The 17,753-nt window shown below is 37.4% G+C and overlaps 1 protein-coding gene across 2 annotated transcripts in view; it reads left to right on the plus strand.

The window, feature by feature from the left end:
• RXFP1 (relaxin family peptide receptor 1) overlaps positions 1-17,753 on the plus strand; it is a 129,658-nt gene that overhangs the window by 64,822 nt on the left and 47,083 nt on the right. For both annotated transcript variants that reach the window (XM_025267973.3, XM_044930387.2), the window contains exons 3-5: positions 410-511; positions 4,650-4,755; positions 11,396-11,467. In XM_025267973.3, the coding sequence (XP_025123758.3) occupies positions 410-511; positions 4,650-4,755; positions 11,396-11,467 (280 nt within the window). The remainder of the gene's footprint in view (positions 1-409; positions 512-4,649; positions 4,756-11,395; positions 11,468-17,753) is intronic.

Below are 17,753 nucleotides of genomic sequence, written 5' to 3' on the forward strand. Positions count from 1 at the left end.
TTAAACTAATTTTTATTGGAGTGTAGTTGACTTACAATGTCTCATTAGTTTATGCTGCACAGCAAAGCAATTTAGTTGTGTACAGGCAAATTCTTTACCGTCTGAGTCACCAGGGAAGCCCTGGATATGTGTATATATCAGTTCAGATCAGTCGCTCAGTCATGTCAGACTCTTTCGACCCCATGAACCGCAGCACGCCAGGCCTCCCTGTCCATCACCAACTCCCGGAGTCCACCCAAACCCATGATCATCAAGTCGGTGATGCCATCCATATATACATATACGTCTACTTTTTTTAGATTCTGTTTCTGAAAGGTCATTAAATTATCTTAAGGAGAAGATCTGTTTTCCCCAACACTCCAGAATATTTCTATTCTTGAACCTTTCTGTTCTCTGATCTTTATTTTAGGAGACATCAACGGATGGTCTACACAATTTGACAGATATTATGGCAATAACTACAAAATGCCTGCCTTGTATCCCAGTATTGTGGCAGAAACATCTGAATGCTGTAAGTAGTTAGAAGGGCTGAGCATCCTTGTCTATGGGCTTATAGTAAGATACCATGTTGTTAAAAGTTGGATACAATGGTTTTAATATTTTTATAAAGTTAATTGCAGTTTTCTATTTGCAAAATTATAATTTTCTATTAGACATACAACCTGAAATTGAGAATTTGATTTTTAAATGACTCAGGGATCATAAGTGCAACAGGACTAAATCATGCTAGGTATTGATGCAAACAAAATTAATGTCAGTGCATTGGGGTTTCTATTTTACATGTCCCCTTTTCACAGTCACTGTAAATTCTGATATAAAAGCAACTCCATACCAGGATATTTGAGGGAAGAAAAACTTACCTATGTGCGTGTCCCTATAGCAAATTAGAGAAGCAATCACCTTGAGTTGCTGCATTGTGCTGTGGAAGCTGCGTAAAGAAAGGTGAAGTCTCTTTCCCTTATTCATGTGGCTGTACCCATGTTTGATGTTGGATCTGAACTTATGTTATAGTTATATTGGATTTAACCTCATGTGTGCAGAACCAATTAAATGTTTTAACCAATGGAAAAAAAAATAAAGGAAATGGAAACAAGAGCAGAGAAGCTGTTGGGATTTTAACATGTGTAAGTGAAAAAGCTTCTGGGGTCTAAGTCATACTTTACAGCTACCAAAAAAACCTTATTTGTTATACTCTACATTTAGTCACATAACAAAAACTTACAAAAACCATGGAAAGGATTGTAGGAGGGTATAACATTGAGGATAAACTCTATAATTTCTAAAATCAGGAAGATTAATATACATAATTCTTTTTAAATAAATTAGGTTTATTCTGATAAATTACTCACATATAAATGTGTGCCTTAAAGTTGTAATTTCAATCATATCTTTCAAAACCTTGGTTAAAAAGAAGGGTTTGGGGAAAAGAATCCTTTACTACATTTTCCACTTTATGTTCTACCACAAACTGTAAAGTGCAGCTTTTTAATTTTTTTTTAAATATTTTTTGCCTTTACTGCTCAAATAAAACTCATAAAAACTGCTAACAATCCCCACTTTGAGTGGATATAATCCCTCCTGTTAATCTCACAGGTCACTCAGCAATCTATCTCAACCACATGTTGTCTTCTTGTCAAAATATGGAAACCATGGAACTCCCTTGGTGGTTCAGTGGTTAAGACTGCACTTCCACTTCAGGGAGCATGGGTTCGATTAGGGTTAGGGGACTAATCTGTGGTTAGGAAACTAAGATTTCGCAGGCTGCATGGTGCAGCCAAAATATATAGAGAGAGACCAGATTACTTGATCATGAAAAAGCTGAAAGCTTTTGGAAAAGGAAAAAGTTAACGGGTATAATTTAACTACTAATATCAAGCGTAAAACTAATGGATTAAGCCATACAGTCTCAAAATATCATTTTTATTTTTCTCTTTTGATTCATTCTATATCCTTTTCATTTCTTAAATTTTAATTGAATCCCTTTATATTTTACATTATTCCCAAAAGGATTTAGGCAATTTTCAATAAAAATAAATATGGCTATGAGCAGACTTAACCCATTAACATGACATAAGAGACAAAAATTCCATGGTAAATGGGATAAGAAGTAGAGAAGGAAAATTATATAAGAAAAGTTACTACCTAGTTCTTAATTTTGTAGTCATTAGGTCAAAGACGGAAAATAATGGGTTGCATAACTTTCATAGTCTGGTCTGTAAAGCAAAAACAAACAAATGGGGAGAACAGATCAAGTCAGCAAGCGAAATAAATTTTTTGCCAGATGATGAGCTCTGGGAGAAATGTTCCCTAAGTATTCTTACATAAGAGAAATGCAGCTCCACAAAGAGTGATGCTTCAAAAAGTACAAAGGCAATTTTTTATCTGTTCTTAGAAATGAGCAAACATATAATTTTTTATTAGAATTTTCAAGAAAAATAGGGGTGGGGTGGTAATTTAAAATTCAGTGTCTTCTTTCAAACTTAAAACCAGTGTAAAAATTAAATGTAAAGCATAGTGTAAAATTAGGGGGTGAAACTTAAATTAAGGTTCCTACTGTATCACTTTATTCAATTTTATTATAAGTATTTATTGGAAACTTAACTGAAAATTTTAACTGGCTTATAATACTTTATGACTGGATGAATGTGAGGAACTCACATTTATAAAGTCACCTCTCAAGAAAAATATCACGGAAAACATATCCATCATAACAAATATATTCATAAAGTTTAAATTTGAGGAATATGGAAAGTATAGAGATTTGGAAAAAATTATTTACTTAGCCATAATTTCACCACTCAGAAGCCACCAGCATTAACTTGCTGGTTCATTACTCATCTTTCTTTTTATTTTAGCACAGTTGAAACTTTCAGTGCAATCCATTCTTGTCATATTTTGAGGTAGCACTTTAGCATAGTCAGGTATTCATATTATAAATCTTTCAAAATACCATAAATTTTTAAGTGACATAATTTGCTTCATCCTTCTTTCCTGGTAGGATATTTAGGTGCTATTTTTTCACTTTCCTTATCAACACATATGAATTATCAATCTTAACTCAGCCTATAAAAATAGAAAGAAAAAAAAAAAACACCAGATTAATGCTATCTTCTCCACCTTCTATTTTCACCCTTTGTACCAACTTCTGAGGCCCTTCATCTTCCCTCCAAAAGCTCCCTGTCCTCTCCCAACAATACACACGTTAGCACAGGAATTTAGATAGAATTAATTTTTAGGGATCCATTGCCAAAATGGTCACTTACAACCATAAGACTGTTCAAAACTTCTTGGCACAGACTCTGCTGACACAGAAAACACACAAAACCTAAATTATGATCGTAAGCTCTCAGGATTCTGTAGGGAATCTGCAGAGTTGTTTGGAAGGAGACAAAAAACACCCGGTGGCCACATATCTGAGCAAAGGAATACCTGGCTGTTTCCAAGGCTGGAGCTCACTGTGCAAATTTCCCACCATCATCCACCATCTTTGCCACCAGAATGTCTTCTTTGCCATCAAGATGCTTTTCCACTCTCTAGAAACTTTCCTGTAAAGGTTCTAGACTAAAAGTCTGCAAACAGAAAGTTCTCACAAGAAGTTTTGTCTGTCCTATAGTGATTTAAATGTTTTTAAGTATTACCGTTTTTAAGTAGGTAATTATATAAAAAGTATTGTCTTTCTGGCTTCTTTGAGGAAGTTGGTTGACTTGGCCACACATGCTCCTATAGTAATAGGGCAACAGTTAGGAGAAGCTGTCCCACAGGGACTTCAAGATGCAATCGGTACCCGCTTTGCCTGCTTCTGTAAATATTCAAGTCTATAAGCTCTGCTCTAAGTGCAGGGTTTCAAAGTAAATGTAAAAGAGAATATCCCCCATTGCTCTTAATGAGGCATCATCCATTCTTCATCAAGTCAGGGATCAGACAATGTCTGTGACACTGAATAATATTCCCATTTAGCTATATGAACATACCACCCCAAATCTCTAATAAACCTTAGCAATATCAGGAGCCCACAAGTAGCCGACGGCATACATCCCATTTTCCCTCTCTTTCCAACTCCCATCAGTGAGAACAGAAGAGCTGTGCATAAAAAATGTTCACTTCCTTAAGTGAAGCAGTAGCCATTCTTACAGTCCTATATAAACCAAAAGAAGTCCTTTGAAGAGTTCCTGAATTTAAAAAGAAAATCTACCAGCACTATAGTTCATAGTCAAGTTCTTTTTCTTGCTAGTTAAAAACAGCTTAGCATTCCATTAAAAGGAACACTTTATTCTTAAGTAGCAGCTTTAAAATGAACATTAAAGCCCATCACACACCGTCGTGTCACCTTTAGACATAGCTACTCTCCAAGGATAAAATAAGAGCAGATGACTTCATTTTCCAACAAATAGAGAAAAGCAAGCTGCTACTTTTTTTAATGCATGGGCTGTTAAATATGTATGTTTCCCTATCTTAAGGTCCTAATATCATTTTAATGTTTAAAGCAAACTTTTGGAAACTTAATTTAAAGCTTTGCACAAATTGCTTACATAAGACACAACACACTTTGGTGTATGATTTTCTCATAGATTTTTGTTTCTTTCTTTTCATTCCCCTCCTGTTCCTGGTCCCTCATCATCCCTTCTCCTTACTACATCCTCTTTATTCAGTGGTCGGTTCTGCACCCATGCAATGTATTTGCCAAGGTTTAGAGCTTGAGTGTGATGAGATCAATTTACGAGCTGTTCCATCAGTTTCTTCAAATGTGACTTTTATGTAAGTAGAAAAAAATGTTTTCATTCTGACAGCCAGTATAGCACCTGTAAAACTGTATCGTAATTAAGGTGTAATCATCATTGGTAATAATGCATTGTCATTCAAGATGATATAATTGTTCCTTGGTCAATTATAATGATTGTTGATATTTATCTGTATTTATTAAATGATAGATCCTACTCTAAGTTATTCTCTGTACTCACTTATTCAGTCTCTCATAACAATCTTATGAAGTATTTAGTATCACTATGTTGTATCTAAGCAAAAGATGCCATCAAGTATATGTGCTACTAAAGAAAAAAGCTACAATCAAATTACTATATAAAGCTTTCTTAACACCGGAATTGACACATTAAAAGAGTCAATTTTTTAATTATTAGAAATAAATTTTAATACATTCATGTATAAATAAAAATATAAAGCAAGTAAAATAAAGTGGCATCCAACCCCATTACTTCATGGCAAATAGAAAGGGAAAAGGTGGAAGTAGCTATGGATTTCCTCTTCCTGGGCTCCAAAATCAATGCAGATGGTGACTGCAGTCATGAAATCTGAGGACTATTGCTTCTTGACAGGAAAGCAATGACAAACCTAGACAATGTGTTGAAAAGCAGAGACAGTACTCTGCCGACAAAGGCCCATATATCAAGGCTATTGTCTTCCCAGTGGTCACGTATGACTGTGGGAGTTGGACCATAAAGAAGGCAGAACGCCAAAGAATTTTTGATGCCTTCGAACTGCAGTGCTGGAGAAGACTCCTGAAAGTCCCTTGGACAGCAAGGAGATCAAACCAGTCAATCTTAAGGGAGATCAACCCTGAATATTCATTGGAAGGACAGAGGCTGAAGCTGAAGCTCCAGTATTTTGGTCATCTGATGCAAAAGACGACTTGTTGGAAAAGTCCCGATGCTGGGAAAGACTGAGGGCAGAAAGAGAAGAGGGCATCAGATGATAAGATGGCTGGATGGCATCACCAATGTAATGAACATGAACTTGGGCAAACTATGGGAGATGGTGAGGGACAGGGAGGCCTGGCATGCTGCAGTCCATGAAGTTGTAAAGAGTCGAACACGACTGGGCTACTGAACAATAACAACAAAATAAATTGGATAAAATATTCCATCACTTCACATTTAAAATCTAACTCTTCTGAGTCACACTTGACCCAGAAACTTGATGTTCATTTTTTCCCTAAATAACTCATACTTAGCCATGTAAAAGAAAATTATCCTCATAAGAAACAACTTACTGATCCAGCCTTAATTTGAATTCAACAAACTTCAGCAACACAAACACACACATTTGGCTGAATTGTTAAAAGAAATTAGCAAAGGATAGACATTTTAATCCAATATTTCTGCTGAGTTTTTTGTTTTCATACAAGTGTTATAGTGCCTTACGGCTCTGACTTTTGTATATATGTGTATATATATATGTGGATGAGATAGGAGCAATTCTTAAGGTGATAAATGTTGGCAAGTCCTGCCCTTTTCAACCCAAACCACATAACACTGCAACTTATATGCCTGACATATTCAAGGAACAGAGAAGAACTCCAGCTCAGAGTTCCCGTACACAATGGTATAATCAAATTAACAGAATCTGAGGAGCTTTCCCAATTTGTTAGCGAGCTAAGAACACTGGACAGGTTAAGCCACAAAGATCTGTTTTCCAAAGGAGGTGACATTTTCCCATATACTAAGAACAGCATTCAGTCTCATCCTAGACTCATCATAGCTATTTTCATAGTAATTAGTCCTGCCAGAAAAAAGATACCCCCCCAAAAAAAAAGTCTGAGGTCCTGTGGAGAGTTTCTGCAATTTAAATTATGACTAGAACATCTAGGTATAAAAATTTAAGATGAGTTTCTTTTAGTTTTAAAGAAAAAAATTATCACTAATACTGCTTGTACAGAAATGCTAGCAAGTCCAAATCAATGAATACCCTGATGTTGGTAATCTCATCTTGTGTTTTCCCACAAATAGAATTTGAATATAATTTTCAACAATTTAATTAATTTTTATAAAAGGAAAAAGAGGAAAAGGGCTGGAGGAATGGAAGTGGATATAGCAGTGACTAAGAAGAGAGTGTAAGTGCCCCTAAGGCATTCTAATTCAACTTAGAAAAGGCTATCCTGGCTCAAAATACATATACACATGCATCCAAACATATAGACATTTATAAAGAGATGTATACAGACCTATGTGCTGCCAATTTTCAACCCTTGATATAAAGAAAAGCTGGAATCAGATCTTTTTTTAAATTGAGGCATAATTGCTTACAGTGTTACATTGTGTGCTGTGTGCTAAGTCATTCCAGTCATGTCTGACTCTGTGCAACCCTATGAACTGTAGCCTGCCAGGTTCCTCTGTTCGTGGGATTCTCCAGGCAAGAATACTGGAATGGATTGCCGTTGCCTTCCCCAGGGGATCTTCTCGACCCAGGGATAGAACCGGCATGTCTTACCTCTAACCTGCATTGGCGGGCGGGTTCTTTACCACTAGCACCACCTGGAAAGTCCATAGTTTTGTGTTAGTTTCTGCTATACAACAAAGTGAATCAGTTATATGTATACATATATCCCGTCCCTCTGGAGCCTCCCTCCCACTCCCCATCCTAGCCTTCCAGGTCATCACATAGCACCAAGTCGAGTTCCCTGGGCTACGCGGCAGCTTCCCACTAGTTCTTTATTTTATACATGGTGGGGTCGCACAGAGTCGGACATGACTGAAGTGACTTAGCAGCAGCAGTGTGTATATATCAATCCCAATTTCCCCCCACTCGCATGTTCACACATTCATCCTCTACATCTGCATCTAGAATGGAATCTGATCTTCGTGAATGATTGGATACAGAAGGCAAGAGAAAAGAAAGGATTCAGGGTGACTCCGAGGTTTCCGTCCTGAGTAACAGGGTGATAGGGGAGACTTGGTGACAGTTAGTGGGGAAGATTAGAACTTCAATTTAGTTGTTTTTTCAATGGTAGATTAAAGACCACTCCATGGAAATTGCCAACAGGCATTTGGAAATGTAGGAGTCAAGTTCAGGAATTCATGTTTATAACATTTCATTAATATTAAATTTTAAAATACAAGGCTCTACTATATTAAAAAGTATTTTGGTCCATCCTGTAAAGTGAGAGAATTAACACCTACCTCTTTTTATGTCAGTAGGGTATTATAAAAATACAGAGAATGCTACTTGTGAAATATTCTGCATTAGAAAAAAGTAGTCTATAAGTTCTAGGCACTATTAATAAAAAACTTAACTTCCTAAGAAACATTATTCAGGAGTCCTTAAAGGAGCTGCCCCTCCTTTTAGAGTCACCCTCTCACTCAGGAGCAATTAGCCTCTTCCTCTTGGGTTCTCTCATAGAACCTCATTTGTATCTCATTTAAGTACATCAAATGTTCTCCCTCATGCCATAGTGGTTGGGGTCCTAATCTCCACCAGAAAAAGGAGAATGCCATAAGCTCCATGGGGGCCCTACAGTGTGGTTTTTCTATATAACTTCCAAGTCCCTAACAAGTACGATAAGCTCTAAACCGTGTTTCTGAGTTGAATTTACAAGTAAATCATTACAATAAAAAATAGTCCTGAGCTATTATCCAAAGAAGAATCTTTATTTAATAAAGTATGTTATTTGTCATCCAAATAGAGTATAAGCTTAGCCAGGACAGGGATATTATCTTTTTTGCAAAGTACAATAGAAGGCATTCAACCCAGGTTTGTTGAGAAAATTAATGAATGAACACACTTTTGGAAGCACACTAAACTTTCATCAATAACTTTAAATCAAACCCAAACATTTAGCAGTTAATCTTTACACAACACAAATATTTAAACAGGATATAAAGCAGAATTGAAGCTCTAAGCCAAGTGAGAACTCTTAGTAGAAAAGGGATTTTCAATTAGCTGATATAAGGAATGAAACAACATTTGGTGATAACCCAGCAGCTAAGAGTGATTTCAAGAGAAAGTTACTAGTTAATCAACCTTTGACATTCAGTCATTTAAAAAAAAAAATCACTAAATGATGGGTATGTATAGTTTAGAACGGTGTTTCTTAACCTTTTTTCTTTTCTTTATTGCCTCCCTTCCTGAGGCTTTTTAGACATTTTTGTCCTCGTCTGTGATGTTTTAATACTTCAGATATACTGTGTATATTTACATATACTAGTTCTTTATCTATTAAAAAAGTAAGATTTTTTTCACTTCTTAAGAAATTATTTTCTTAGTTTTCTAATAATGCTTGTGTTGAGAATACATAGTTTTCTATATTCTAGAATAGTTTTTTCTCCAATTAGCTCCCAAAAATGTGTTCTCAAGAGTCTGAGAAGCTATTTTTCTTTAAGAAGGATTCATTATCAAGTTCAGGCAATACTGGTCCACACCAACACAAGTAACACCAGTCATGTCTTTTGTATGAAGCTGTCTCTTCACTGAGTTCTTTATGTTGACCATTGTTTCCAAATGTTTGTCCCACAGCAGATCAAACTCCCGTCAATGAGATATATTGCTCATTTCTTAATGAGCATCTGCTCCATCATAATAGACAAGTACAGTAACAACAGTGGCACCATATTATTAGAGGTCATTTGGTCCAAATACATTCTTTCACTGTTAAAGAAACTGACATGGAAAGATTGTGTATGTTTCATGCCAGGGACCGCCAGCTTCAATGGTTGGGATTTTTTGCTTGCTTTATTTTGTTCCTACCATATTATATTGCTTAAAGAATTAAACGTTAGGTCCTTTTCAATACAAACACAATTATGTGAACCTGGCCTGTATCAAGCTGCTTATAAACTGTAATACAAGTGGAAATCTCTTTTATACAACTTATTAGAAATTGCATTGGGATTACTTCTTGAATAAAGATGGTTCAACTATATGGACCAATGGACAGTTTCCTTTCTAAATAATTTTTAAAGGAAGCAAAGGTAATGGAATGTGAAAATTGAAATATTGAGGAATATAGTATTAGGTTCTTGAATATGCTTTAAACAAGAAAACACTATCCTTATTGCCACTCAAAAACTGAGATGCTCTGTGGCGGATTCATTTTGATATTTGGCAAATCTAATACAGTTATGTAAAGTTTAAAAATAAAATAAAATTAAAAAAAAAAAAAAAAAAAAACTGAGATGCTTTCTGTTTGTTAAATGAAAATAGAAAAGAACATAACTGAAGATTATTTTTCCAGTTTTATTGTTTCAAGTTTTTTTCAGAATTACAATGTTGTAACAAATTTAAGAACACTATCTCTAATAATTCAAAATCAACAGTTAGTCCTAGTTCAACTGGTACTATGACAAGAAGTAATTCTCAAGACCAAAGGATGGTAAGACCCTGAGCTCACCTCCTCTCATGGGCGCACCAAAACCATCACTATCTGCAAAAGAACCACCTGTGAAAAAGACTGGAATCTATCAGGAAAGACCGTCTACAACGAAAGTCAGAAAGAAGTAACTACAACAAGAAGGGAAGTAGGAGCAGAAACTTCGTATAATCAAGACCCATAACCCCAGGGGACGACCCAAAAATGGGAGAACAATTGCAATTGTAGAGATTCTCCTAAAGGGACCAAGGGGTCCAAACCACACATCAGGCTCCTCAATCTGGTATTCCTCTTCTTGGAATACCAAGAAGAGGAGTTCCAAGAACACTGGTCTTTGAAGGCCATCAGAGCTTACTTTCAGGAGTCCCAGACGGCAGTGGGAAATAGAGACTCCACTCTTAAGCGGTGCATGCAAAACCTTACCTGCTCAGGGACCAGGGGAAGAAGAAGTAATTTGAAAGGAACCTGGATTAGTCTCACCTGCTGACCTTGGAGAACCTCCTGAAGAGGCAGGAGGCAACTAGAGCTCACTCTGGGGACATAGACAAGGGGGCAGCCATTCTGGGAGCTCATTCTACCAAGCAGACCCTGGTGCTGGCAAACGCTATTTTGGACTTGGAAGCCACTTAAGTGTCCATTGACAGAGGAATGAATAAAGAAGATGTAGTACATATATATAATGGAATACTTCTCCACCATACAAAAGAATGAAATTTACCATTAGCAACAAAGTGGATGGTCCTCAAGGGTATTATGCTTAGTAAAATAAGTCAGAAAAAGACAAATACTCTATGTTTTCACTTATATGTGGAATCTAAAAAATAAAACATATTACCAAATATAACAAAACAAAAAGACTCATATGTATAGAAACCAAGCTAGTGGTTACCAGTGAGGAGAGGGAAGGGGGCAAGGTAAAATGGGGATTAAGAGCTACAAACTGCTGTGAATAAAATAAATGAGCTACATCACAGGAATGTAGCCAATATTTTCTAATAGCTATAAATGCAGTATATTCTATAAATATTTTGTATTTCTATGTTGTATATCTGAAACTAATATAATACTGTAAATCAGCTGTATCTGAATAAAACACTAATTAATTAAAATAAAATTAAGATATCTCTCAAACAAAAATCTCTTTTAAAAAATTTTAAATGATATGAATACAAAAGTGACATTATGAAGCTAAGTGTTTCCTGAAAGCTAGTCTTAAAGTAAATAGACTTTATAATTATTCATACTGCTATTAAAAGTAAAGAAAAGAACTTTAAAATCCAAAATTTACATTTATTTCAGGTCACTCAGGCGGAACTTAATAAGAAAGCTTCCTCCTAATGTCTTCAAAAAGTACCATGGTCTTCAGACTCTGTAAGAAAAAATTTTAATTCTTAGTATTAAAATGACTAATGTTTTTTGGCATATCTGTTTCTTCCCACTTCTGCAGAGACCAACACTACCCCTCTGCTTAAGTCTAACCCCTCTTTGGGGAAGTATTTAACTGTTAGCTGGAGACTACCAGGTAACATTGTTTTTCTGACTGCTTCTAGTAGCCACCCTAGCAAACTCTCAGATACCTATCCCTAAAGAAACCAAAGTATGTCTACTGTGAATTCTCTTACTCTGAATTCTCAATGTATATTGAGAATTCTCTCAATTATCTTGCCCCTCCCCCAAGTAAAGACACTCAAGAGGCTTTGCTCTCTGCACCTCAATGTCAATCTTAGAGATGGATGTTAGTACCCTTTACCAGGTCTGCCCTCATGCTTAGATAGGGAAATTTTTCTTCCGTATGTTTGCAAGTCCAATCTCTACCTAAGATAGCAAGTTCTTGTGGTTTGAAACCTCCAAGCATGTTGTTTTGTAGAATTAATTCCATGTTCACATCTACCTCATTGAGTTTTATCTGACATGTTGGCTTCCCATCAGTCTAAGATTACCTACGTACTCTCAAAATCTGTAATGGCCCTGGTGATGGTCGCCTGTTATTTAGGTCAGTTTTGTGGCTGAATTATATTGTCATAGGCTTAAACTGCTAGGTTTAAGTATTCTGTGTCTGCATTACACTATGTAGAAAACATGTCAGAATTCCTGGTTTCATTTTCACATCTACATTGGTTTTGGGTTTGTGTTTACACTATAGAACCCTGGTACATAGATATCATCTATCTGTACTTTTTCTTTAAGATAATAGAAATAGAACAGAATCAGAAGAAAAATTATCCATTTTGTTTGATGAAATATTCTCAAAGCTCAGATTATCTGAAGAAAAAGTTTTCACATCAGAAAACTGAATTCCAATAAAAGACTTTTCAGAAGTATATTCTAGGTATTAATCAATCAAGAGAGAAGAGGTTTTCAAGTTTAAGCCTGATGCACAAACTGCAAGAGGACACTTTCTTCCTGTTTCCTGATCTCTGGAGTAGGAAGAATTTTCCTGATCTGTAGCACCACCTTGTGTTCACATGGTTTAAAAGGAGTCAGGACTTCAACTCTAAATATCAGATTTCAGTATGTTGGCATTTTTATACAATGAACTTTAATTCTTGAACAATCAATTTGTTCCAAGTAATAGATCAAAATAGCTTAATTGCCAAAAAAAGTTGTAATTGGTGGCTAGAGATATCCTTTGATTCCACCTCCAGGCAATATATGGCTTCCCAGGTGGCACTAGTGGTAATGAACCCAATCTGTCAGTGCAAGAGACGTGAGCGACGTAGGTGCAATCCCTGGGTCGGGAAGATCCCCTGTACGAGAACACGGCAACCCACTCCAATATTCTTGCCTGGAGAATCCGTGGACAGAGGAGCCTGGTGGGCTACAGTCCATTGGGTTGCCAGGAGTCAGACTCGACTGAAGCGACTTAGCACACACTCACACCAGGACAATGGTGACCTGTATCAGAAGAAGAAAAGAAGTCAGGCTTAAAATCCTTGCTTCCTCCTTGCTACAACCTGGGGCCGGTGTTTATGAATGTGTGGAGCTTAACTGGGTACATGGGATGCAAGGGCTTGTGGTCCAGGTTCTGTTTCCTCTGACCTCCTGTTAATTCCAGGCCCAACCTTCAGCATGACCTCAGTGAACTCTGCAGCCAGCATCCTTGCTTGGCCTTCCAAGCTCATTTATAGTCTTCTAGACCTGACTTTTTGTATTTCTGTTTTTCTCTTCTGTGGTATGTACATTTGATACATTTTCTCAAACACTTTTTGGAGCAAAACTTGGGTGTCAAATAAATACAACCCAAGTTGACTTGCTTGGCCAATCTGTGATGAACATGGCATATGGTTTGGGGTCTTAGTAATGTCATAGCCTTGTAGTGCTACCAGGGCTGTGCTGAATACTATCAAGTTTATAGAATTACATCAGGAAATATCAGAATGTTAAAAAGGCTTCTAGGCCTCTTTGATTAGTAAGTACCTTGCTAGGCCCTAAAACTGAAGTTTCACTCATTGAAAATTCAAATGTTACATTTTAGGCATCATATGTCTAAATTTATAACTAGAAGCTCTAAATAAAAACCAGCCCAGTAATCTATGAACTTAATCAAGAAACAAAATGACATATATCCAGTTTCACTATTTCGTCCTATTTATCTTTTTTAATTTTAAAGAATTCTTGACATTTCCTCTCTTTTTATTTTTTTCAAAAAAAAAATTATTGAAGTATAGTACAATGTTGTGTTAGTTTCAGATGTACAGCAAAATGATTCAATTATACATATATATAAACATAGGTATTCTTTTTTTTACATTCTCTTCCGTTATAGGTAATTACAAGATGTTGTGGTAAAATACACAGGACATAAAATGTACCATCTTCACCATTTTTAAGTGTACATTCAGAGGCATTAAACACACCCGCATTTTTGCACCACCATCACCACCATCCATCTACAAAACTCTTTTCATTCTTGCAAAACTGAAACTCCTTTTCCTCATGTTTTCCCTTTAATAATCATTTTCACAGGTGCCTGCAAAACAATAAGATTAGATCCGTATCTGTCTATGCTTTCCGAGGACTGTACAATCTTACTAAACTGTAAGTACCAGGGCCAATTAGTCTTCCCATTCCGTGGTGGCCTGTGGACCCGCCCCATCCCGCTGCACATCGCCCCACCACCCATGACAGCGTTCAGGGCACGTGCAGACAGCAGACGTTGCCGCACTGGGGCCAAAGGCATGGGACCCTGAGTCACACACGCTGCACCAACTCACTGGGTGTGCGAACTTGAGGACTTACTTTCCTTTACAAGCATCAGCTCCCTCTCCCGTAAAAGTGAAAACTACAACAGTACCTACCTCAGGGTTGTTGCGAGGAATGAATGAGAAAAACCAGAAGAATTAGGCACACAATATGCATTAGCCATAGTGATGGGAATGAGGACTGAATGACCTTTATCAACCTGAGAAAACCTAGTGATGGCTAAAATTTATGAAGGAGAAAACCCAAAGTTGTGCTTTGCCCACTAATTCTACTTGTACAAATATATAAAGCATGATAAGTTTGAAAGAACAAAGTTAAATTTCATGTATGAAATGAGTTGCCAGTCCAGGTTCGATGCACGATACTGGATGCTTGGGGCTGGTGCACTGGGACGACCCAGAGGGATGGAATGGGGAGGGAGGAGGGAGGAGGGTTCAGGATGGGGAACACATGTATACCTGTGGCGGATTCATTTTGATATTTGGCAAAACTAATACAGTTATGTAAAGTTTAAAAATAAAATAAAATTTAAAAAAAATAAATAAAAAAAAAAAATAAATAAAAAAACATTATGGTAAAATACATATAGCAAAGTTGCCATTTGAGTCATTTCTAAGGATATAGTTCAGTGGTATTCAGTACATTCACACTATTCAACTATCCATCTCCAGAACTTTTCATCCTCCCAACTAAGACTCCACATCCATTAAACTCTAACTCCCCAAGCCTCTCTTCCAGCCTCTTGCAAATACCATTGAACATTCTGTCCCTACAAATCTGACTACTCTAGGGACCTCACAGAAGTAGAAACAGGTAATATTTTCCCTTTTGTGTCAGGCTTATTTCATAACATCTTAGTCTTAGTATTATGCCTTCAAGATTCATCCATGTAATATATATCACAATTTCATTCCTGAATGTAATGATAATAAGACTGAATAATATTCCACTCTGTGTATCACATTTTTTATTTATTGACTTAGATAGACAGACACTGAGATCATTTCCATCTTTCAGCCATTGTAAATAATGTTGCTATGAACATTGATGTACAAATATTTCTTTGAGCCCTTGATTCCATTCTCTTGGGTGAATGCCCAGAACTGGAATTGCTGGGTTATATGGCAATTCTACATTTGATTTTCTGAGGATTCACCTTACTGTTTTCCACAGCATCTGCACCATTTTACATTCTCAGCAGCAATGCACAGGTTCCAATTCTTCTACATCCTCATCAACTCTTGCTATTTTCTGGGATTTTGTTGTTTTGTGCTGTGTAGTTTTTAATGACAGCCATCCTTATGGCTGTAAAGTGGTATCTCATTGTAGTTAAGAGCAAAGCTTTTTAAAATAGTCGTTCTCCGAGTTCCATTTCATTGCATTCTACCAAGCAGCTGACTCCCAGGAGTTATTGAAGGGATTTATGACCCAAAAATCACATAAATAAAAGTTTTTTGTATTTCTATTTCTGGCCCCTTGCTTTCTATTCTATCCCATTTTTTAATCCTTAGCTCAAGAAACTTTGGTCAGATTGCTCACTGGTGGTATCAGAGTTTGGGGTTGAGTCAAGAAGGCCACCCAATCACTTAGTAACAAAGGGGAAGAAAGTCACTGGAGTTCCAAAGTCTTAACAGTAACCCCTGTAGCCGTGTCCTCTTCCCTTCCGTCCCCTGGTCTTTCATGTCATAGCAAATTACCCGAAGTCAGGACTGGACTCATCCTTATCATATTTCTGACTACCTTCCTTTACAATCTGTCACAAATCTATTCAAAACTTTTAAACATATCTGCTTGGTACAATGTTCAATGAATATGCAGGAGGCTCTTGAAAGATAGTAGAAACTGGAGAGTAAATGCAGAAGTGTCTTCCATCCGCTCCTTGGCTTTTTCCTGCCACTAGAATATTGTCTGCATGTAAAAATGTCACACGGTCCTGGGTTTTCATGGACCACCATCAGATTCTGCTCGTCACTCATCCGTAGATGTTCATTATCCCACAGACTGTGCAAGTTCTTCAGCTAGACATTCTAGAGGGCGGTACAGAGAAAGAGAAGTCAGACCTGCTGCCTTCCAGCACATTACACTCTGGTATTTCAGGGAGAACCATGTGCTTCCTCTGGGGAGAGGCACGCCCTTGCTTTCCAGAAGCTTACAGTCTATGTTGGGGAAACAATGCCCACATATATATCATAGTTAGAGATATGGTGAGGGATTTACTTTCTTAGGACCTAAACCTGTGTTGCTCAAACCACAGCTGCTATGATAGTTGTCTGAAAGCAGTGATCATTTCAGGTCCAGAGCAGTGGATGAAGACTCCGAAAACTGAAGAGGACTGGGTGAAACAGAGAGCACAGGGCTTTGGGGGTGGGGATGGATCAAATACCTTTACTTGGGGGACTTCCAGTGACTCTTAAGGGGGCCTCTGAGATGCTTTCCATCTTCCCAAGCCCAACTGAGGCTCCAGGCTTGCAAGGGAAGGGAAGAAGTGGCTAGAGTGTGGGGGTCTTATCCCATGCTACCCCCAAGCAAAAGTCAGATCTGCGGGGTGGAGAGGGAAAGGAAATTCTTGGCAGGAGAGATTTCATAGGATATCAGCTCCCTGATCTGTCAGAGTGGAGAAAAGAAGAGAAATCGGTGTGGTCCACATATGAGTAGAAGTGGAATTGGGTTTTCCTGGTGGCTCAGACGATGAGTCTGCCTACAGTGAAGAAGATGCAGGAAGTCTGGGTTGGTAAGAGACCCTGGAGAAGGGAATGGCTACCCACTTCAGTATCATTACCTGGAGAATTCCAAGGACAGAGGAGCCTGGAGGGCTACAGTCCATGGGGGTAACAAAGAGTCAGACACCACTGAGCAACTAACAACACATCACACACAACTGCCCGATTTGTCAGAGAAAAGAGAGAAATCAATGTGGTCCACGTATCAGTAAAAATGGAATTGAATGAACACTTGCATAGGAATCACAGGCAGTGGGGAAAAAGAGGAGGCAAGAAATTGATGTGGGAAGTTGAACAGAGACATTGTCATGATAATATGTGCCAAGCTCTTCTGACACGCCTGGCCTCAAATGCTCAACAACCCAGTGAATTAGGTTCTGATGTTATTTCCACTTCAGAACTGGGGAAACTGAAGATTTCAGAAGTCATTTGCTTCAGGTCACACTGTTAAGTGGCAGAGCTAGGAACCAAACTATCTGACAGCAATTCAGAGCAGAATTGCTAAGCCAGAGAAATTGATACAGAAATAAACATGTAAGACAGTTTCTCTGCCATTTTAAGCCAAAATGGAAGGAGAGGAATTTTGCACACATTTCAGTCCTGGACTCTTGCTACCACTGGCAACCTTAGGTATTTTGAGAGTTTCACCTCCACTTTCCCAAATCAAAAGGACAAAGTTAAATAGAATTAGATTAAACTAATTTTATTAAATTAGATTAATTAGTTAAATGGAA

This window comes from Bubalus bubalis, chromosome 17 (genome assembly GCF_019923935.1).
Source record: "Bubalus bubalis isolate 160015118507 breed Murrah chromosome 17, NDDB_SH_1, whole genome shotgun sequence".
Lineage (NCBI taxonomy): Eukaryota > Metazoa > Chordata > Mammalia > Artiodactyla > Bovidae > Bubalus > Bubalus bubalis.